The 21,731-nt window shown below is 52.7% G+C and overlaps 1 protein-coding gene across 4 annotated transcripts in view; it reads right to left on the bottom strand.

Moving 5' to 3' along the window:
• Positions 1–1,375: 1,375 nt before the first annotated feature.
• TMEM72 (transmembrane protein 72) overlaps positions 1,376–21,731 on the bottom strand; it is a 30,740-nt gene continuing 10,384 nt past the window's right edge. Inside the window, exons 2-5 of one of the 4 annotated variants that reach the window (XM_003994188.5) lie at positions 13,686–13,752; positions 9,702–9,773; positions 8,014–8,153; positions 1,376–6,636 (exon numbers count right to left, since the gene is read on the bottom strand). In XM_003994188.5, the coding sequence (XP_003994237.2) occupies positions 6,158–6,636; positions 8,014–8,153; positions 9,702–9,773; positions 13,686–13,752 (758 nt within the window). In that variant the 3' untranslated portion in view covers positions 1,376–6,157. Of the gene's footprint in view, positions 6,637–8,013; positions 8,154–9,701; positions 9,774–13,685; positions 13,753–21,731 lie in introns of those variants that run through there. The other 3 variants (XM_045040342.1, XM_045040343.1, XM_045040344.1) reach the window with 3 other exon arrangements.

Raw genomic sequence — 21,731 nt, forward strand, 5'->3', positions numbered from 1 at the left:
CAAGTTTCACACACACACACACACACACACACACACACACACACACCAGTGAAGGGTAAGTATCTAACTGGTCAAAGGCACTTAATCATAACTTTCAACTGATAAAGGGCTTATGCTCACCCAGGGGAGGCTTCTAGAGAAACAGGCTAAAATACAAAACACAAGGAGGGGCGCCTGGGTGGCTCAGTCAGTTACATGACTGACTTTGGCTCAGGTCATGATCTTGCAGTTTGTGAGTTTGAGCCCCGCGTTGGGCTCTGTGCTGCTGGCTCAGAGCCTGGAACCTGCTTCAGATTCTGTGTCTCCCTCTCTCTCTGCCCCTCCCCTGCTCACGCTCTGTCTCTCTCTGTCTCTCAATAATAAATAAATGTTAAAAAAAATTTAAAAAAAAAGGTTAAACACAGGAAAAACATCTGAGCAGGACATAAGAGGCCAAATGGGAGAAACGGATCAACTTCACAGAATTGGTCCAGCCAAGTCAGTAGACAAATGATGACAGGCTGGGGAGGGAGAGAACGAGTATCCAAGGTAATCATATATTATTGAAAATGTCCAGTTGTGACCCAAATCTTTGAGATATACAATGAAAGAACATGTGATACACAGGCAATAGACATAGTGTTTGAGGGGGTCTGGAAGTAGGACTTGGTAACAAAGACTTCAAGGCAGATATTATAAATACGTTCAAAGGAAAACTAAAAAAAATTGAAATCATGCCAAGTGTGTTTTCCAAACACGGTGGAGTTGAATTAGAATATGTGTAAATCTGGGGCGCCTGGGTAGCTCAGTCGGTTGAGCGACCGACTTCGGCTCAGGTCATGATCTCACGGTCTGTGGGTTTGAGCCCCTCATCGGTCTCTGTGCTGACAGCTCAGAGCCTGCAGCCTGTTTCAGATTCTGTGTCTCCCTCTCTCTCTGCCCCTCCCCTGTTCATGCTCTGTCTCAGAAATAAATGAACATAAAAAAAATTAAAAAAAAAGAATATGTGTAAATTAAATAACATATTGTTAAATGGCAAGCATTCAAAGAAGTCAAAGGAAGCTAGAAAATACCTTCAGATGGATCAAAACAAAACTCCACATATTAAATCATATGGGATGGATGCAGCGAGAGCAGTGCCCAGAGACAGATGTATAGCTGTGAATGCATACATAGAAAAATAAGAAATATCTCCTATCCACAACCTAACTTCTACCTGAAGAAACCAGAGGAGCAAACCAAATGCAAAGTAGGAAAGAAAATGAAAGAGGAAAGAAAATGAAAGATTAGAGCACAAGTACAGGAAATAGAGAATACAAAAACCGTAATGAAAAAATCAACAAAATTGACAGTCCTATAGTTAGAAGGACCAAGAAAAACAGGGAGAAGACTCAAATTACAGAAATGAAAGGGACTATAATGTAATATTATGAACAATATTACACCGACAAAGTTGATAACTTGGGTGAAAGGGACACATTCCGAAAAAGATGATAGATGTGTTAATTGACTGTGGAAGTCGTTTTACAATGTATATGTATATTAAATCATTACTTTGTACACTTAAATATACATAATTTTGTCAATTGTACCTCAATAAAGCTGGAGAAAAAAGGAAAACCAGTCCGTTTAGAAAAGCATGAAAAAAAGAATACAATATTTAGGAATAATTTTAACAAAGAGAGGCAAAACTTGCACGTAACGTTGAAAGAAACTGAAGATGATCTAAATTTACGGAGGGCACCATGTATTCTTGGGTGGAAAGACAACATTGCGAAGATAGACATGCTCTCAAAATTGGTCTACAGAGTCCATGAAATCCCTATCAAAACCCCAGCTGGCTTTTTTGCAAAAGTTGACAAGTTGGTCCTAAAATTCATATGGAAACATGAGGGACTTTGAATCGGCAAACCATCTTAAAAAAGAACAAAGTTGGGGGGTTCAATCTTCTGAGTTTCAAAGTATACTTACTACAAAGTTACAGTGGTCAGAATTGTGGCAATATGAGGGCAGATGCACAGATCAATGGCATAGAGTTACCAGTGCAGAAATATATGGTCTATGAATTTTCAACAAAGGCGCCGTTAACAATTTAGTTTGACAAACGGTACTGGGACAACTGGATATCCATAAGTAAAAAGAATTAAGTTAGATTCCACATCACAACATGCTCAAAATTACTCCCAAGCTGATATTTCTAAATTTAAGAACCCCAACTACAAAACTCTTAGAAGAAAATATAGGAGTAGATCTTCATGACCTTTGGTTAGGCAATGGCCCCTTAGATTTGACCAGAAAGGAATAAGCAACAAAAGAAAAGAAATAGGTAAATTGGACTTCCCCCCAAATTAAATCTTTTGTGCTTCATGGACACCCCCGAGAGAGTGAAAAGGCAACCCACAGAAAGGGAGAAAATATTTGCAAATCATACATCTGATAAGGGTCAAGTATCTGGAATAGGTAAGAAACCTTTACAACTCACAATTAAAAGACAACTCAGTTTAAAAAAGGCAAAGCATTTGAATAGACATTTCTCAGAGAAGATACAAAAATGGTCAATAATCACATGAAAAGTTGCTCAATACCGTGAGTCATTAGGGAAATGCATATCAAAACCACAACGAACGGATGATTGTAATAAAAAAGACAAACAGTAACAAATGTTGGTGAGGATGTGGAGCTACCAGAACCCTCATACACGGTTGGAATGTAAAATGGTGCAGCACCTTTGGAAAACAGATTGTCAGTTTCACAAGAAGTTAAACCTTGGGTGACTGTTTGACCCAGCAATTCTGCCCCTAGGCATACATCTAAGAGAAATGAAAATATATATCCACCTCAAAACTTGTAGATGAATGCTCATAGCAGCATGGTTCATGATAGGCACAGAGTGTAAACAACCCAGATGTCCATCAACAGATGAACAGTGACACACAGTGTGTGTGTGACATATCCATATAATGGAATAGTATTCAGCTACAAAAAAGGGGTAACATGAGGATACATGTTACAACATGGAGGAACGTTGAAAACATTAGATTAAGTCAACAAAGCAAGTAAAAAGGTTCACATATTATATGAGTCCATTTATATGAAATGTTCAGAATAGGAGTATCTATAAAGACAGAAAGTAGATTAGTGGTTGCTTTCGGTGAGTCTGGGGTGGTAATTGCTAATGGGTACCAGGTTTTTTTGGGGGAATGATGAAAATTTTGGGAACTTAGATTGTGATGAATCTGATGATGACTATACAAAAACCAAAAACCATTTAATTGTGTACTTTAAGTTGGTGAATTTTATGGTGTGTGAATTATATCTCAATAAATACATCTTAAAAACTAAAAAATGGAAAAAAAAAAAAAAGGAAAACAACCCTTAGTACTGATGGGAGTCAGAGAGGACATCTTGGATGGTCCCCAGGGCATGGGTCCTCATGATTGAGGGTCCGCTGTGGCTCTCTGTCGAAGCCGGAGGATGGTGGCTACACCCTTCCGAGGCTCAAGCATTGGACTCTGGAGTGGCCTTGCCGCTGAGACATATGCTGGTGGTGTTTCCTCAGTGCTTCCTTACTTTGGGGCCTCCTTGAAGAGCACTCACACACAGTGTGAGGCCCCCACAGCGATGGGGACGTTGGACATGGGTGGTGTGTAATCTGAACATCATTTTCCCCACTTTTCTCAGTTGAGTCATTGCACCAACCCTGAGAGAAAGCTGTTCTTCCCACACACTACGGGGAGAACCCGAGACCAGAGACCTGAGGAAGGCTGGCCAAGGTCAATCAGCGTGTTAGCGGCAGGGCCAATGATCCCAGCCCAACGCTGTTCTACTTCCAATTGCCCTGTTCCACATCTACGGAATGTCTGCTCCACTTTCTGCTGAGAAAGGGAACAGGACAGGCTAGGGTCAGTCCCTCTGGTCATTGTCCCTGTCAGGGATAAGGGTCATTATACCATCTTCACAGGGATAGCAGGGGATGAGGACGTGGGTGGAGAGTGTCTCGGCCGAGAGTCAAATGGCGACATGTGGTATTCATCTGCTTCTCACGAGGTGCCACTTTCTCGTCTGGTCTACTGACAGAGGCACGGCTGCAGCCTATTTAACGACCTCATCCCAGCTTTGTTGTGGTTTTGGGCGGCAGTAAGAGTGAGAGCTTTACTTTGCTGAGCGAGGCGAGACCGTAACTGTCCGAACCTCTTGCTCCAGAGCCCTGCAGACTCTCCCTTAACTGAGGACGGGCACCAGGAAGCCCAGATGTCACAGGATGGTATGCACACCGTGTCACCTGGAACCCCCAATGTGCAGCTCCCTCTAGGGACCATACCAAGCAATGCTCTAGCCCTTGGGTTTACAGAAGTTTATTAGAAATCTGACACTCTGACATCACCCTTTGGGGTTGGCTTCTTGCAACCTGGGCATCCATTCCACTCTACTAGCTTGGGTTCTGAGAACAGAGCAGAAGTTTTGGGGTTCCCCAGAAGCCCGCTACGCCTATGCTGTGAGGGTGTCTGTGCCCATGATGTCCCCCTCCACCTGTGACGGATGCAGGAGCCCTGCCCCCTCTCCACGTGGGCTCCTTCTGTGCACCGGGGGCCTGCCTGGGACACCTGGCCCGGTAGGAGCTGGGGGCCGTCCCTGTCTACCAATGTTCTTCACTCTCCCCCGTGGACCCTGGGACCCTGAAGCTCTTCTTTGGTGGCAGTTAAACAGCTCTGCCGCTTCCGGCATCGAGGGTTCATGGGAACATATTTCTTTGTTTTTTTCTCACTTGGTTTTACAGGAGACCTGGAAGAGGGCTGCTCGTTTGCGACACCTATGGGATTCTGGCACCAAAGTGATGACCGGACCGGCTGTATTCCCACACATTTGTCGTGTAACTCCCAGGGGATGTGGAAGGAACACGTGTTTCTTACCCAGAACCTAGAGCGAGTGCTGGAGGAGTTGCTGAGGCACAAACTGGTCAACGGTGTAACTATTTTTTTGAGCTTGCCCATTCATCGAGCTTGCTTCCCAAGAGTAACGGGTCTGCTCCTCCTTGCCACAATCCCACAGACCAGAGGATGCTCTTTAGAAACAAATACCACGGTGAAAATCCTTTAGGGAAGGTCTGATTCAAATTTCTTCCTTCATTCTAAGCGGACTGTCACTTCCACAGCCCAGGAGCAGAGGGCTAGCCTGCCCGCCCCCTCTCCTATCTCCCCCCTCTTTCCTTCCTCTTCCCCCCCTTACATTTTAAACAAATGTGCATTTGTCACCTATTCTGCCACCACGCACCCGCACCCACGCGTGGCGGGGCCACCTCTCTGTGCTGAGTGTCTCCAGGGCACCACCCCCGTGGTCCCTGCCGGCCGGAGGTACTGTGTCCTGTGCTGCGGTCTTCACCGCCGGATTGTCGTCGGCTTTCAGGACCTTTCAGTTTACATCATCTACTTGGAATCTCGGGAAAGTTTATGTGGTGGGGAGGCAGGGAGTCCTCAGTGATGCTTCTGGAATGAGCCTCACTCATCCGGCCTGGTTTTCCCTGCAGGGAGCACAGTGTGGCATTGTGTCCCCGAGCGGCTGTGCAACTCCGGTGGCACAGGGCCGGCCCCAGAGCACGCAGAGAATGTGGCCCACTGCTCCAGCTGCCCCCCTCCTGAAGGCCTGCAGCCTTCCCTGCACATCCTGAGCCAGCTTGGCTGGGGCTTGGGGTCTATGGCTGCCTTCACACCTGCCTTTGAGATGCTTAAATAGCCCACGCATCCTTGGGCCTTCAGAGCTGGATTGCGGCATCTGACGCGAGATGGACAACGAGGCCTTGCTGGGCCCCGTGTCAGGAGCAAGAGAAGCTCATTGGCTCTTGGGGCTGGAGCAGCCTTGTGTGAAATGGGGCCGATGGTCTCTCTTGGGGAAAGCACGGGGACTTCCCCACCCCCTGGCCAGGAAGGAGGAGCTTCTATTGGCTTGAGACAGCACGAGCTTCATCTGTGCCTTGCCAGAGGCATCTCCAGGATCTGCCATGCCACTTGATGGTCCCAGAAGCCCAGCTACCACGGGGATGTCTGGTCACCCCTTGAAGTACTAACCTGTGAAGACCCCAAGCTCCCTGGGAGGGGGGCCCTCAGATGTCAGGAAACTCCAGGCAGGGCCATCGATTTATGTAGACCCCTTGCTGAGTGTCCCCTCGGCTGGAGCCTGCGGCTCAGAACAGGTTGGCGTCTGTGAGAGAGGACAGGAAGGTAGGGGCCTGCGGGGGAGGGATGATGGGGGTGGTGTCAGAGGTGGTCTCCTCTGGCTCGCTGTCCCCCCCGTCCAGGTCTTCGGTGAGAGACGGGATGATTCTGACCATGCTGTCTTCGAAGTGCACCTGCTTCTTCTTGACCAGCGAGTCGGCTGGCTCCAGGGTCAGCTCTGTCAGGGTGTCCGGGCACTGGAGGGCACCGGGCTTCTTGGTCCCCTTCAGGATGCTCTTCATGTGGATGAAGAGGGAGCCGGTCCCCTCCTTGAAGGCCCCGTGGAAGGTGTACGTTTGCTCGGTGTCCCCAGAGCCAGTGGTGCTCACGGCACTGCCGGAGGGGTCTGTGTACTGCTCTGGGGGAGCGGGCGCCTCGGGCTTGGCCTTGCTTTTCTTCCGCTTGCTCAGCAGGAAGTAGGCCAGGCCAGTGATGATGAGCATGGAGCCTGGAAGGGATGTGGGAGGTCAGCGTGCTGGGTGAGTGCTAGAGAAGGGCCAGAGGCTGTCCAAGCCCGCTGTCCCAAAAGGCCATCGCGCACCCTCAGGCCCTCCTGTGCTCCAGCCTGCACATGTGACTTGTCCTTACACACCTACTTCACATTCAGGGGGCAGGCCTGATGCCCGGCTGAGGGACGTCAGCAGGGCTAGCGCTATGCTGGGGTCCTCACCCTCATCCTTAGCCAGGGGGCCCCATGCCTGAGGTCTCCCGCCTAGTGACAGCCGACCCTGGTGCAGCCCGCCTGGCCTCTCATCACTGTGCTTGGCCTCCCTGCTAGGACAGCGTGTCGGGCTGGACCTTCAATGGGTCTGCACTCTCTTCTGAATGCTGGGCTCCAGCGACTGATCTGGGCTTCCTTCCGCTCCCAGCAGCGGGGACATGCTCCTTCCTCAGCCTCCCCAGTGAACACAGAAGAAAGAGCAAATCCTATGGGGTGGGGCTGGCCTAGCATGGGCCCCCCTCCTGGGGGCCCCCCACCCCCAGCTTCCAGGCCAGAGGTCCCTCTGTCTCAGGCAGAGATTGCTGCTCTGGCCAGAGGAAGCCTCCGGGCGTCTCCAAGGAGCGGGATGCTGTGGCTCGCTCTGGCCTCGGCAATGCTGAATCCTTCTCTGGAGTCCACTGAGGGCTGTGCAGAGTGGCCTTGAGATGCTATGACAGGTACATGAAAAGAAACCACTGGGAGGAAGAGGAAGCTCTGCCTTTCGACTTTGTTTCCCCGGGGCAGCTGGCTTCCTGGCATTTTAGGTGGGTCACGAGAAGGGACAGAGTTTTCACAGCTAGGGAGGAGGGGAGAGGAGGGTATTAGCAGAAGAGGTCATGGACAACACCGAGGGGCGGGAGCACGGAGTCCTGGCTTCTACGATCAGACACCAGGCTGACTAGCAGGCTCTGTGAAGTTGGAGTGGGAGAAGGTGAGGAGGCTTTGAGGGTCTGCCCTGGGTCCCATCATGGCACACCTTCCAAACCAGGCTGAGGAGTTTGCCCCTGAGTGGGTAGGCACTGGGGAGACAGGGATCGGTTTGTACAGAGAAATGACCATCTCACGCCCTCCGAAAGCTCTGACCACACAGAGGCATTGGAGGACAAGTCTCTGTGGGTGCAGCCTCTGGATACCTGCATGAAGGGACATTCTTGCCCCTTGACAGCATGAAGGATGTCTGACACTTCCTCATCCCCAAGATCTAGGCCAGAGAAGTCAATGGGGTCAGTGGGGGCCCCGGGAGCCAGTGTCCGTGAGGCCTGTGAGAAGGGGATTCAGCCCTTCCTGCTCAGAGCCCGTCTGTGGTGGGGGTTGCTGGCCTCCACTAACTCCTGGAGGTCCTACCTGGGATGGTCACGTGCCAGACCAGGACAGGGTGGAGAAAGCAGGCCACAGACAACAGCATGTATGCCAGGAACTTCTGGAAGCAGCCCAACCAGCGGGCTTTCTCCCTTGCTTTGTAGGCCAGGGACGCTGGCCGACACCTGGCGGGAGGGAGTCCAGGATTAGTAGGAGACAGCAAACAACCCAGACAAGCCCCAGCAACAAGTGAAGCTGTTGGAGGCTGGGACTGGGTCTTTCTGTGTCCATGTTCTCTTTAGTGACCTCTGGCTGAACACTCCCCAGGGGCTGGTGTTCTCACCATGGGTTCCACAGTTAGGGGTCTTGTCTGAGTCCCTCCAGAGGGTCCACAATTTTTCTGAAGTGCTGTCTAGCCCTGCCTTTAGGTCAAAGGGGAAAGGAGCCAAATGATATCAGGACTCAGCCAAGACTGGGAAGGAAACCAGGGCCCCATTGGGAGGTCCCCCGTGGAGTGGAGAAGGCACACAGTAGGGGAGATAGCCTGCTGGGACAGTTGTGTTGACTGTACACTGCACAAGCTGCCTGGCCACCTGTATGAACAGGCTGGAATCCAGTTATACCTTGCTCACGGAATGTCACCTAGGCATAAGATGGCATCAGCCCGGAGGGGCTTTTTAAAAAACTGTCACACAAGGACCACACATGGGCCTGGCAGAGGCCTGATGCTGAGCAGTTTTCCTCAGGGGTGTTGCTTCCAGGTTTCAAAGGAGGAAAGGGCTTGCCTTTAGGTCTATCTCCTTCATCCTCTGAATTGGTCTGGAGCAGGGCTCTGCATAGCTGAATTCTGGTCAGACAAGTTTGGGGGCAGTGGAGGGGCCTGGAGGATGCTGTGCTGGTCCAGAGCACCACGGCCATGGCCATGGCTCACTAGTGCCCTCTGGTGGACATTCTTTTGCGACCAAACCCGGGCTGGGAGAAGGGAGTCCAGAGCAGGGAGAAATGCCCCTTCAGCTTCAGGGCTCTTCCCTGCCCCCTCTTCCCTGCCCCTCCTCCTTCCAGAGAAGTTGCAAAAGATCCCTTGGAGTAACATGCATCAGAAAGGAGGAAGCCCGTGGCCTCAGGGCTGGTGACCTTGGGAGGCAGCTGATAGCCTTGCAAGGTACCGGGACGGCTGGATTTGAGGCCTGGCTCTTCCCTGACTACCTAGAAACCCAACTGTTTAGGTTCTGAGAGCTGTGGTCCAGGGACAGCCCTTGGCCACATTGATGACAGCTTCTACAAACTGAGGCTTCCCAAGATCCTTGCAGCCCCTGACTTGTCCCTGGGTCCCAGCAGGAAAAAGAACCAGTTCTCAAATCTAGTTCTGCTTACTCCAAACCTGTCCGGCCTTCTGCAGGGTCCTCACCCCTCTGTGGGTGCCCCGGATGGCAGGTGCAGGTATGACCTGTTCTTGGTGGTGGGGACAGACTCTGCGGGGAATTCTGGGTGGGAACAGGCCCTCAGTGAATGCGTCACCCTGCTCCCCTGGTTGGGAGCGGGGAAAGGGGACCACTGAGCCCTGCGGGCCTGATCCTATGTCTAGGCGGGGGCTGGCCGCACTGTGGGGAGGGAAGCCATCCGCAGCGACTGCAGAAGCAGAACATCACCTGGGCTGTGGCCTCACAGGTGGGGGTATCTGGGAGCGTCTGGGGCTGGGAGGTGGTGGAGGGGCTGCTCTGGAGGGTACTTACTGGAAGCAGATGGTCAGCAGCTGAGCCACAAAGTAGGCCCCTTCACACACAGAGATGACAGCTCCTATAAACCTGTGGAGGAGACAGGTAAGGGAGGTCTGGTGCCATCTGGTCCGCCCTTCGCTCTCCCATAGCCTTTTTTCTCACAGCATCCGGGGCCCCTGGCCAGGCACAGCCAGCAGACCGACCAGGGGTCTCCCGATCTGATGCTGCCACTAAGCCAACATCTAACAGGAGCTGCCTTCATGCCAGGACCTGGGCCTCAGTGGAGGGGTGGGGGCCAGGGCCCAGACATGGGTGAGGGAGTATGGGCCAGCAGGGGAGGCCGCCTTGCTCCAGGCCCCTGTGTGGACACTGGCAGGCACATACTTCTACTGACTGTCACTAGGAGGACATTCACTGCTTGGCTGTAGAAACCTGAAGGCTGGATCTGTTCCAGACTCCTTCCCTTCTTCCTCTTTTCCCACTGTCCAAACCGTCTCCAGGAGGGGCTGGTTGTACTCCTTCCACGGTTTAGAGTCACTCCCATTCTCTCTGGCCTCACCTGTCTGACCTGAGTTTGGGCACTGCCCCCTCAACCCCTGCACTAGTCTCCCCTTCTCTGCCTCCCTGATTCCCTGATTCCCCTCTCCCCTTCCTGCCTCTCCACTCTGCCACTACTGGGCTGCCCCCAGGGCTCCTTCTGACACCTGAATGTGACAGTATTCCTCCCAATCCAGAATGCTTCAAAAGTTCCCTGTGCTCCAAGTATGGTCCAGGGGCCTTCCAGTCAGAATCTTCTGGGAAATATGTAAAATCATAGATTCCTGGGTGAGCCTCAGACTTTATATATTAGAATCTTTGGGAATGGAACTTGAATGTTTTGTTGGAGGGTCCTACTGGCCCATAACATGGAAATTTCTTAGCATGCCTTTAAAGTCTTACATGAACTTCTATAGTCCTCTGACTACACGGGAAGCTACTAGTGCCACAGGGCCTTTGAATAGGCTGGTCCCTCATGGAAAGACTCCCCTTTCCTCCTTTTGTCTGTCTGGTGACCTCTTGCTTCTCCCAGTTTTCCTGTGTGACCTGAGCCTCTGTGAACGCCCTTTGGCAGTTCCTTCTCTAATTCTTCCATGTAGCCCAGGCCCACTGTGGCTGGAGGCCGGGGTTTCCTCAGGTTCCTGGGCGTTGCCCCTGCTACTGACCAGCTGTATGCCTATAGGCAAGTGGCTTGACCTTTCTGTGTGTCAGTATCCTCATCTGTAAACTGAGGGTAATTACACTGCTTCAATAACATTGCTTCTAACAACTGAATGAATTGATATTTGCAAAGCCTTTCAAATGTGGCACATAATGCTCATTATATACATGTCAGTTATTATCTTTTTTCTTTCTCTGTGACCATTTAGTAATTAATCCCCATTCTCTCCTATTCTCTTTATGTCTCCCAGTATCTCCCTCTTACTCCTTAGCTTTTAAATTGGGTAACTAACATTTATATAATGACAACGATGCACCAGCTATGTCCTAAGGGCTTTCAAATATCAATTCATTCAGTCCTTGTAACCATATTACTGTTGAGGCACTGTAATTACCCTCAGCTTACAGCTAGGGGCCTCGAGGCACAGAGAGGTCAAGATCCTTGCTATGGTCACACAGCAGATCAGCAGCAGGGGCAAAATTTGAATCCAGCACTCAGACTCCAGAGCCTGTGCTCCTAACAAGCACACCAAGGTGCATGCTTTGTAAAACAAGCTTCATTGCCTGGGGATGGGGGGGGGGGCAAGGAGGAAACAGGCTTGGGCAATAAAGTGACTCACCAGACGTCCTGTCTGGTGCTATAGAGGCTGTGCCTCTTGAGGCCAGGGAAGTTTGCTTACTCAAGTGGGGCAATGAATCCAAGGCTAGAGCCCTGCAGTGGCAGCAACATCCTACAAACCAAGGCCTCTGCCCAGGGCGCCACACAAGCCACGCAGACCCTTCAGCTAATGGTGTGGCTGCTGTTTGTGGGTGCGTGTGAGGAAGACAGTGAGGGGCCTCGCAGGGAGGAGGAAGATGGGAGAGGAAGCCAGGGCAGAGAGAAGTGAAGGACAAGCGAAAGCCAACAACAGCTCAGTTCCTCCTGGAGAGTGCGAGGGTCCTGGGGACACAGAGGAGGGAGTGGCCGTCCTACAGGGCTGCGCTGCCTTCGAGGACCAAGGACCGCTTTGAGGGAACGCAGAGGCAGGAGTCTGAGATCTGCAGGGGAGCCTGAGTGAGTGCAAAGGAGGACGGCAGAGGAAGAAGGAAGAGGGAGGCTGGCGTTTAGATGGCCTTTGAGGTGTGGGTGGCTGTGAGCTCAGGAGGGTGGTGGCTGCCCGTCCCGTGGGGTTATAGAGCAGTGCAGGGTGCAGAACCTAAGCCAGTTCACCGCGAGGGGCCGGGGGACCGGAGGCTGGAAATAATGTCTTTGAGGACGGGCCGCAGAGTGACCAGATGGGCACAGTGTCCTCTCAGGAAAGGGACAGAGCGGTCAGGAAGGGGCAGGGTTCTGGGAAGAAAGCAGTTTGCATTAACCGGCTATGGACCTGACCTGTTACAGCAGGATGATAACCCTACCTCTTACTTGAAGTGACCGTGTGGGTGAGCTGCACAACCGTGCAGAGAGGGGGAAGGCCGGGCCCGCTTCTGGATTCCGGAGAGACAGCGCAGAGCGGCAGGGACAGGCTCAGTGGGACATGGAGGGTGTTCAGAGCGAAGAGAAGTCACTTTCAGGCAGTGGGGGCTTCAGGCTCCGGGCAAGCTTCCCCGGGGCAGAACTCCAGGAAGGAAGATCAGGCTTTGGGAATGTCGAGGTGGGTGGAAAATCGCCTTGGGTGCTCACCGGGATGAACAACGGGCTAGGAGGTGAGGTGGTGCAGCTGAGTTTGAGAAAGAGTCAGAAGCTCCGGGGGTGGAAGCTGAGTGACAAGAACTAAAATGGAAGCCAGGAAATGGCAGAGAGTATGCCCGGGAGACCCTGGCAGCTGCTGAAGGTTCTGGAAGAGCCCTGTGTTTATAGGTGGCTAATTGCGTGGTGGTGTGGACGTGGGCTGGAAGGGTGGAAGATGGGAGATGGTGGGTGTGACCCATCTAGCAGGTTGAAGACCTGCCCTGGGCAGTGATGAGGGTGGATGTAGATGGGGAGGAGAGGGAGGAGCTGCAGAGGCAGCCTGGCCACCCTGCAGGCCAAGCCCAGGCTCCCTGTGTCCCTCAGGATGGGGATGCCGAGAAGCTGATTGGTCAGAGGCGGCAGGGACCCAAGCCTTTCCTCCCTCCCTGGGTCACCACTGCACAGAGATCTCCTTCCTGCCGGGAGGCATTTGCAGAGGCAGCTGGCTGGGAAGGATGCTGGGGAGGAGCTACATGGGCCCAGGCCTGAGTCTGCGCCCTGTTGCTCTTAAGTTTGGTGACGTGGCTGAGCTGCTTACTCCCTCTGAACCTTCTAACCTGAAAAACTAGGACAGTGTGCACTTCCGTGATGCGGTCAGAGTTAAAGAACATGATGTAAATAAAACCTTTTGTGTGTGTGTGCATGGCATGTAGAAGGGCTCACATATATAGTCTCTTGAGTTGATTCCTCTCTCTTTAAAACAAGAGCTCAGTTAGTGGTTGCTGAATAAAGAAATGATTGGAAAGATAGATGGGTGGGTAGAGGGCGGCTGGCTGGCTCGCTGGCTGAATGGATGGATAGATGGATGGGTTGTTGGACGGATGGGTGGATGGATGGATGGATGGATGGGAGGATGGGTGTGTAGGTAGATGAATGGAAGGAGAATTGTTTGATTTATGGGATAGTCCGACCAAAGCCCTGCCCAAAGCAGAGAATATCCTAGAAGCCCTCTCTACTTCTTCTACCTGTGGGATGTGACGGAGTTAGCATGGGAAAGGGGTGGGGGCTGCTCTGTGTTAGTCTGAAGAGACAGACTTGGGATGTGCCGAGCAGAACATGTGGGCAGGGAAAGCACATGCACGCATACTCACAGCAAATAGAAAGCCAGGCTTTTGAACCGTCCCTGGAGGAAGGTCTCAGTGCCCACGCCGATCAACACTAAGAGGGGAAGAAGAGAAGGGAGAGTGGGCCCACATGCTCCAGCCGGAGCGTGGCCCTGTGGAAGGTCCCTTGGCTGTGGAGTGAGGCTTCTCCCTGGGGACCGGGAGCCAGGGTGGGATCTTCTCCACATAGCACAGGGATTGGTGGCTGGGAAGATGCAGGAGAGCAGGGAGCCTTCTGGAATGGTCTCTGGAAGCCAGAGGGGTTTCAGGCAGAACCCCAGCAGTGCCCCCGGGGCACAGATGCCTGTCCTCTGCCCACATGGGTCGTCCCTTAGTGTCCCCAGAGACAGTTCACACTGACGGGCCAACAGCCCCTCTGCTCCACGGCTGTCTTCCATGTGGCATGGCCTTAAGGGCCCTCACTGTCCTGCAAGCCATACCCGTGTATGCTATGTGTCTGGGTGCGTGCTTGGCCGTGGGACTTCCCCAACCCCTGTCCCCTGGCCTAGCTCACTGTTCTAGCTATTTCTGTGACCTCGTTTTCACTCGCTGGTTTCATGCTTGTATCACACAGTCCTGGCTCCTTGCTTTGGCCCCAGTGCTGGTTAAGCCCCTGAGGGTTTGCTCGGACACAGGAAGCTGATTAGCCTCATCCCTCCTCCTGCTCTTACTTGGCGGTTGGTGTTTGTGCTCAAGCACCTGACCTTCCATTTGTCCAGCGTGAGTTTCTTCTCGGACTCTCCTTTCTAGACTTGTTGGCTCCGGGCTGTCTCCTCACGGGGATTCCCTCGCTCTTACCGCTTCACTCAATGAGCCGTGGCTCAGACCCCATCCGCTCGCTGATGGAAACGTTCCACAGACAGCACGGAGGTGTCCTGAAAACTTCCTCCAGGGCCGCGTGGCCCAGTAACCAGAGTTCTTTCTGGTCCTAGTTGATTACACTGCATCCTCTATTTCTTCTCTGGGCTCGGATGACCCCCTCTGCTATTGGCCGAATTGTGGCTTCACCTTGTCTCCCTCCCAGAAAATCACAGATGGCAGGGCTGGGCTGTCGTGTTTGGTAGCCTGTCCATGTGTGGCCCTTCACCTCTGCTGGTCGGGAGGCTGCTTCCCTTGATGAGTCCTCTCCTCCCTGGCAGAGACATTGTAAACTTTCATCCCCATGTCTTGAGACTTTTGTCTGCTGAAGAGCAGTGCAGAGCCCCTCACTTAGGCCACGGGCACCTCTCGCTCCCCCTTGGGGGGACTGGATGTGAAAGTGCTTTGGGGAGCAGGGCACAGAGTGCTTCCGTCCAGGAAGAGAGGGGCGGTGCCTGGGGATTCGTAGTGATGGAAGGTTCCAGTGTTCCCCTGGGCTTGGTCTGGAGCCGTGGAGGGCCCCGTGCCCTCTCCAGGTTCTAGATGTTCACTGGCTTGTACCCCGTGAGGGGCCAGGGATGCTGGCCGGCCACACACATCCAGAGGGTCGGCGTAACCTACAGAGAGCTTAATGCTTTCTGCACGGTGGTCAAGCTGGTCCTGGCTCCTCAACAGCAGCCCGAGACACAGGGAGGTATATACTTCCTACTCAGTCTGTCATCTTGGGTAGTTCTCCCAAGGACACATGTCAGAAGGTAAACGATCTGCAGACCAAACTTGAGACTCTGGCTCCGGGTGATGGGCGGTTTCCTGGTTTCCACTGTCAATGTGTGTGTGTGTGTGTGTGTGTGTGTGTGTGTGTGTGTGATGTGGTATATACTGCAGGCAAATGCCCATCTGTCTATTCAGTTTTCACTCAATGTATGTATCTTGCCCTGTCCTCAGCACTTAGCGTTTGTTAACTTTCCAAGTCATCACAACAGTGCTCTGTGCTCTGTGAAGGTACTAGTGTTACCATCCTTTTACAGAAAGGAAACTGAGGCACAGAGAGTGTAAGCAAAACCAACTTACCAACCAAGGTCATTCCTGCATTTCAACCTCACATCTGCCAGTTAATAGCTGAGGCACGCAATCTCCTTGAGCCTCAGTTTCCTCGTCATCCCTCTTGCACAGAATGGTTATAAGGATTCAGTAAGCTAACTGATGCCAGGCACACCACAGTTGCTCAGTCGCTTGTTAACTTTCGGCGGGTGGCTTCGTTCACATTTGTAGATTCGCATGCTTTGTGGCCAGTGGCCAGCAGGTGGCAGGAAAGGGTCTTGGAAACAGCCCTTTGCCCTGGTTTGTTAGGCCTGTGGAGAGGTATTTCGATGCCTTTTGATGGAAACAGAAGGTCAATAGTCAGAGGGGCATTCTAGGAATGCTGTAGAGGCAGCACTGCTCTGCGATTAAAAAAACAAATCAATGGAACAGCAGAGAAAAGAGAGAGCTCTCTCTTTTCTCAGAGGGGGCCATGGGCAGTCCATGTGGACTGAGGCTGGCGGGTGGGTCTTTAAATATCAGCCCCCACAGGATGGGCAGGGAAGGCCTTGAGTGTTTTGGAGAAGTTGAGCAACATGTTCAGATTGGCATTTCAGAAAGCATCCTGACCTCGGGCAGACAGGGCAAGAGGCTTTGGTGATTGGCCGAGATCAAGCAGCAGACGTGAGGTGGTGACCGAGAGAGAGGACTGTGGTCTGGCTGCTCCTGGCCTCCCCATCTCCCAGCACACTGGTAGCCATGAGCTCTGGTTTTGGCTTCTGACGGCATGCCCAGGTGCCCTTGCTCCCCTGTTTAATACTAGGGTGCCAGTAGGCACAGGAGCCCAGGAGGGGAGGGCTGGTTCTGTCTGGGGGCTCAGACCAGGCACAGAGAAGGGCGTGCCTTGCCATTTCATCCTGGTTTTCATCTGGGTAGTGGAAGGTGGAAGGGTGGGACCAGAAGGCGTCTGGGTTTGGAGGCTCCCTGGACGTGACCACCCAGCTGCGTCTCAGGGAGGTCCCAGCATGTGCCGGCACATTCCAGTAGGTCCCTACGTGCATCTTGTTTAGTCTGCACAACGTCCCTCATGTAACTTATGGAAAAATCCCAGCAAGCATCCTGGAGGTGCGGCACCTTGCCCGGGGCATGCTGTTGTAAAGGGCAGAGGGTAGCCAGAATCAGGACTGATTCCCAGGGGCCCCAAGAACCCCCAGCAGAGGAAGGACTCTGGTGACAATGGTGCTGGCGGGGAGAACATTTCTTGGGGGCCCTCACATGGGGTGATGGGGGTGTTACATGGATGACACCCTCGTTGCCATGGGCAGTGGACCACTGTGTCCCCCAAACCCAGCTGTGAATGGATTTCTCTAATGTCTGCCACAGAACGAGTCAGGAAACTCCTGCCTCACTGCCTCGATGATCTGCCCAATGTCTAAACTCTGGCTCAGTGTGGTAGTAACCCATCTGGCCTTCACCCCAGGCCTCTGGAAAGGGGCCGTCAGTCTGAGCAGAGTAGTCTTCTGAATGTCAGAAGTAGCCGCGGCTGAATCTCCTTGCCCAGGGCAGTGCCCCCCAGAGACCCAAGAGTCGTCCTAATAGGCCAGGGTCCAAAGTCCCCAGCGGTCAGCCTGCACCCTCATTTATGGCACCTCCTCTGTGCCAGGCCTGGGTAAAGCACAGCGGTGCAAAGGAAATATACCCTGGGGCTTGGGCAGACTGTCGCGGACCCAGGATATGAAGAGCGGGGGAGGGTGGGAAGAGGCCACGGCACCCCGGGAACAGGACGAGTGCTGGCTCCATTCTGTCTGGAAGCCAAGGACGGTTCTGCAGGGAAGGAAGGCAAGGTGATGCCAGAAGCGTGGAGCAGCATGAATAAGAACCTGGAACCGCCGTGGCTGAAAAGGGACAGGGCCTCGTCTCTGGGCTTCTCTGTGCAGTTCCTGGGACCAGGTAAGGTCACGGGTTCCACACTAGGGCAGTGACAGTGTGGCTTCCTGGGCCCACACCCTCAAGTCCTCTTGTACTTTGCAACTTCCTCCTGTTCCTCCAAGGGAGCCAAGTCCATTGAGAAAGCTGTGCCTTGTGGTGCTGGGAAAACCCTTGTCCCCGCAGCCTGGGTGCAGACACGTACCCTGGGGATTGGACTTGTTTCTACGAGAACTTGCTCTTCTCCCTAGCACTTATCTCCCCAAAGGTCTCCCAGGCCTCTGAAGGTCACACTAGTTGCCATGACTAAGGTAAGTGAGCCAGGGATGGTCTTGTGAAGATGTTCCCACGGATCCCTGGGGCAGCCACACTCCCAGACACCTGATAAACTAATTGCTGGGCTCTATGGCAGAAAAGGAGAGTGGACGCCCATGTACTCTACACAGTTAGGTGAGAGAGATACCCCTAACTTTAGCAACGTGATTTGGGGATTCTTTGTTACAGTAGGATGTGTTAATGTGTTTGCAATGCCTCCCATAGAGGTGGAGTCTAACTCCCCTCCCTTTGAATATGGTCTGGCCTTAGTGACTCAGTTCAGTAGAATGATGTAGACAGTTCAAGGACTTACACTGCTAATTCACAAAGAGCTTCCACCCAGGCCTCTTAAAATGCCTGTTCTGGGGCCACCCACCCACCACGTAAGAAGTCTGATGCTCCCGGGACCATTGTGTGCGAGGAAGCCATGTAGAGGGAACGCCAGAGAAAGAGAGAGACAGACAGATACACAGCCAGCCCCAGCTGGTTCAGCCCTCTCCACCAGGCAAGTTTCCGTGAGGAAGTTCCGTGGACGTCTCAGCCCCAGCAGGTACCAAGTGGAGAAAAATGGACGAGCCAACCCAACAGTCAGAACCAAAGCTCCAGACATTCAGCCCTTGAGGAGTCATTCCAGCCACCCCATCGTCATGCAGGAAAGATGAGCCGTCTCCACTGTCTCTGCCTGAATTCCCGAGCCACAACATTTTGCGCGTAATAAAATTGTTGTAGCCTCAAGCGACTAAGTTTTGGAGTGGTTTTATTAGGTAGCCACAGAACTGGAAAAGCAGTTTATCCTATCTTCTTAACTACCTGAGGTTTTTGGCCCAGAAGTCCCTGTGTCTGGTCTGGTCTGTATTCTGACTCTCAATGTTGAGCGTGCGCCCAAAGCCCCTTGGGCCTCTGGCCCTTCTCACCGGTCCTCAGCTTGGTTGTCAGAAAGCCAACCTGTGGGCTCCCAGGTCCTGTAGCAACTCTCCCCCTGCTCAACTTCGGGCACGGGCCGGGAGAGGCAGTTCATTAGGAGTGGGGGTGGTGTCTCTAGGATCCTATTCGCTGGTATAATAGCTTAGGATTTCATGCAGGATCGGTGAGGCTCTGCCTCATCCAAAGCAGTTCCCTTCTGCCGATTCATTTTACGAAGGTTCCCAGTGGAAGAAGTGAGGAAAGCAAACACTGAGGCCCGTCTACTGCGGGAGAACGCTGTGACTCGTATCTAGCACTCACCCCAGACAGCCACATCAGCCATTGCCATGGCAGCTCCCCGCCTGCTGTTCTCACTGAACTGTGCTGGGAACGCACTGTCTTTGGGAGGCCCCACAGTGCCAAGTGATGCAGATACAGGACTCCAAGGCCGTTTTGACTGAGGGTCTGGAGCTTCCCAAATGTTTTTCCAGGGGACTCGTTTCCAGAACTGGGGTATTTCAGAAGCCAAGAAATGAGCATGATGTGTGGCCTTCGATTGGAAGGAGGGGTGTTAGGTGAAAAATGGGACGGGTGTGTGAGAAGTGGTTTGGCCATCTTGTCTCCTGTGCGTTTGTCTTCCCAGGACCGCGCGCGCGTGGGCCACCTGCTCTCTCCGAGGCCTCTTGTCAGCCCCGTGGATGAGAATGGGTATAGTCCTTGCTTGGTGGAATCGGACCTAGGAACTCTGCCAGGTTTCCAAATTTAGGCAGGGCTGTCTATAAGACACAGAGAAGTTTCGGCATCCAGCGAAGCCAGGACTGATGTGAGGTGAGCACAAAATTTAAAGAGGCGCTCGCTCTAAATTTAAGACCTAAATATAAGGAGGTGCTCACTCCCAGGGTGATGCGGAGGCGGCATTGGCCCTTTTGTGACCATGGCAATGGGTGTCTTCAGCCCTGGCATCCAGAGACGCACAATGGCCCAGGGTTTGGGAGCCTCTAGCTACTCCTGGAATCTGGCCTGTACTCCTGGTCCCCTTTCCTCCTGACAAGGCAGCCTGGCTGGTGTCTCTGCGACTCTGGCTTCACGGGGCTCTAGTTCAGTGTGAAATGGACAATCTGTGTCAGCAATTCACTCCGACAAATGGCCCTGAGGCCTTTTCCCAGAGCTGGGCGTGGAGACAGAGGAGCGGACAGTTTGACCATGGAAACAAACACCATACATGTCCCCAGAATCAGGGCTTCATTACGATAAATCCTCTGTAAGAAAAACTTGCCCCTAAGAACAGCCTTGATCCCTAGATGTGTTGTTGTCGTTGTCGTTGTTGTTGTTGTGCTGCAGGTGGGAGGGTGGTGCTGGGCAGAACTGCCATGTAACTACTTTTATACCACCATCAAGTGACCCATTGACTCCTTCCAACACTCTCTGTTATCTGTCCCTTAGGGCCCTGTTACCTCTCTTCCCAGACCCACAGAACCACATTAGGAGCCCCCCACCCCCCATACAGTCTGCCCCACCTTTCTGTCTCCCCGCTCCTGCACCGTCCCCTGGGGGAAGCATCCTACTTGGTGCCCATTAGGGCCAGTTCTTCCTCCACAAGCATTTGTGGACAGGCCTGGCCTCCTCACCTTGTCCCCTGCCCTCTAGCCTCTGTCCTCCCTGTCTGGGCCGAGGCACGGTATTTTCTTCTCCCAGAGGCCAGGGCTTTCTTCTGAGTTGCCTTCCTGAGTGGTTTGTTCTAGTTCAGGTTAGCAGGGATCAGAGGTTCTGGCCCGAGACTCTGTGGTGCACCGCTTTCTGGGCATCCTTTTAGGCGTCTTGATGTGCTGGTCTCAGAGCAGGGGCGGATGGGAGCTGTGCGGGTACTTGGCTGTGGCAGAGAGAACGTGAGGCCTGATCAGGAAAGTGGAGCCCCGGCTTCTCAAGCAAACCATAACCCTCTCGTCTGCTTCCTCTTCCGGAAAATGAGGGTAATAAAAGCATACCCAAATGGCTCTGAATGCTCAATCTTAGTACATTACAGAGTGCTGTGCAAATGTAGACGGCGGCTCATAGAATTATCAGGAGAGGCAGGTTGTTCCTGCCCGAGAGAGGCAAGTACTCTCAAGGGGGAGGAGAGGGTTTATTCTCATCCTTTCCTTCCATTATTACACAGTGTTATTGTGGCTAAAGAGCTCTTCTCTGCACACTGATGTTGTTCATTGATTTTTCTGCCTGAGGTCCCTTCTGCAGGCCTGATTGGGATATCAGTAGTCCAAATCCCCATCCATTTCAACATCTCTTGTGTCACGTCCTCTGTGTGACTTGCTAGGGATGCCAAGGGCTTAGGACCAGTGTGCTCATGAGGACGTGGCCTGTCCGTGGTGCTGACTGCTGAGGGGCTATCCTGGGGGCCTCTGGCCTCGTGCTGCTTTTGTCTCAGGACTGACCTCATGGTTGGCTGGGGGTTGTCTGTTCCGACTCCATCACTGGGTGGAGTTTTGATATCTGTCTTACGTTCAGTGCAGTGCCCTGATGGCAACAGAGGTCACTAGAGGTCACATTACCTGGCTTTTCACGCCAGGCAGTGATATTGGCTCTGGCTGCGTGGGGAGCAAGATGAGAATGTCATATTCACTGCTGCTGAGGGCAGCCTCATAACTCACCACGCCATGGTTGTCTCTCCTCTTCTTCCTCAATTATGGTGTATCTCCTACTGGTCATAGGATACACAAGGACATCTCGGGTAAGGATGTACCAGCTGATGACAATGGCTGGGGATGGTTTAGGTTCTGAAAAGGTCACAGCTCGTTGTAGAGGTAACAGCTACACTTGCACCATTTCTAAGAACATGAAGATGTTGGAGCCAGTTGCTAAGGATCCACTGAGATAATGAGGTAGTAGCTGTAGACTTCTTAACCCAGGAGAAGCTTTGGCAGAGTCTAAGCCTGGCAGGGAGGTTTACCTGTATGTTGAAAGACGTTCAGCTGACACATATGGGCCAGGGTTCAGAGACACTGGGAGAAAAGGCCA

Source organism: Felis catus, chromosome D2 (assembly GCF_018350175.1).
Source record: "Felis catus isolate Fca126 chromosome D2, F.catus_Fca126_mat1.0, whole genome shotgun sequence".
Classification (NCBI taxonomy): domain Eukaryota; kingdom Metazoa; phylum Chordata; class Mammalia; order Carnivora; family Felidae; genus Felis; species Felis catus.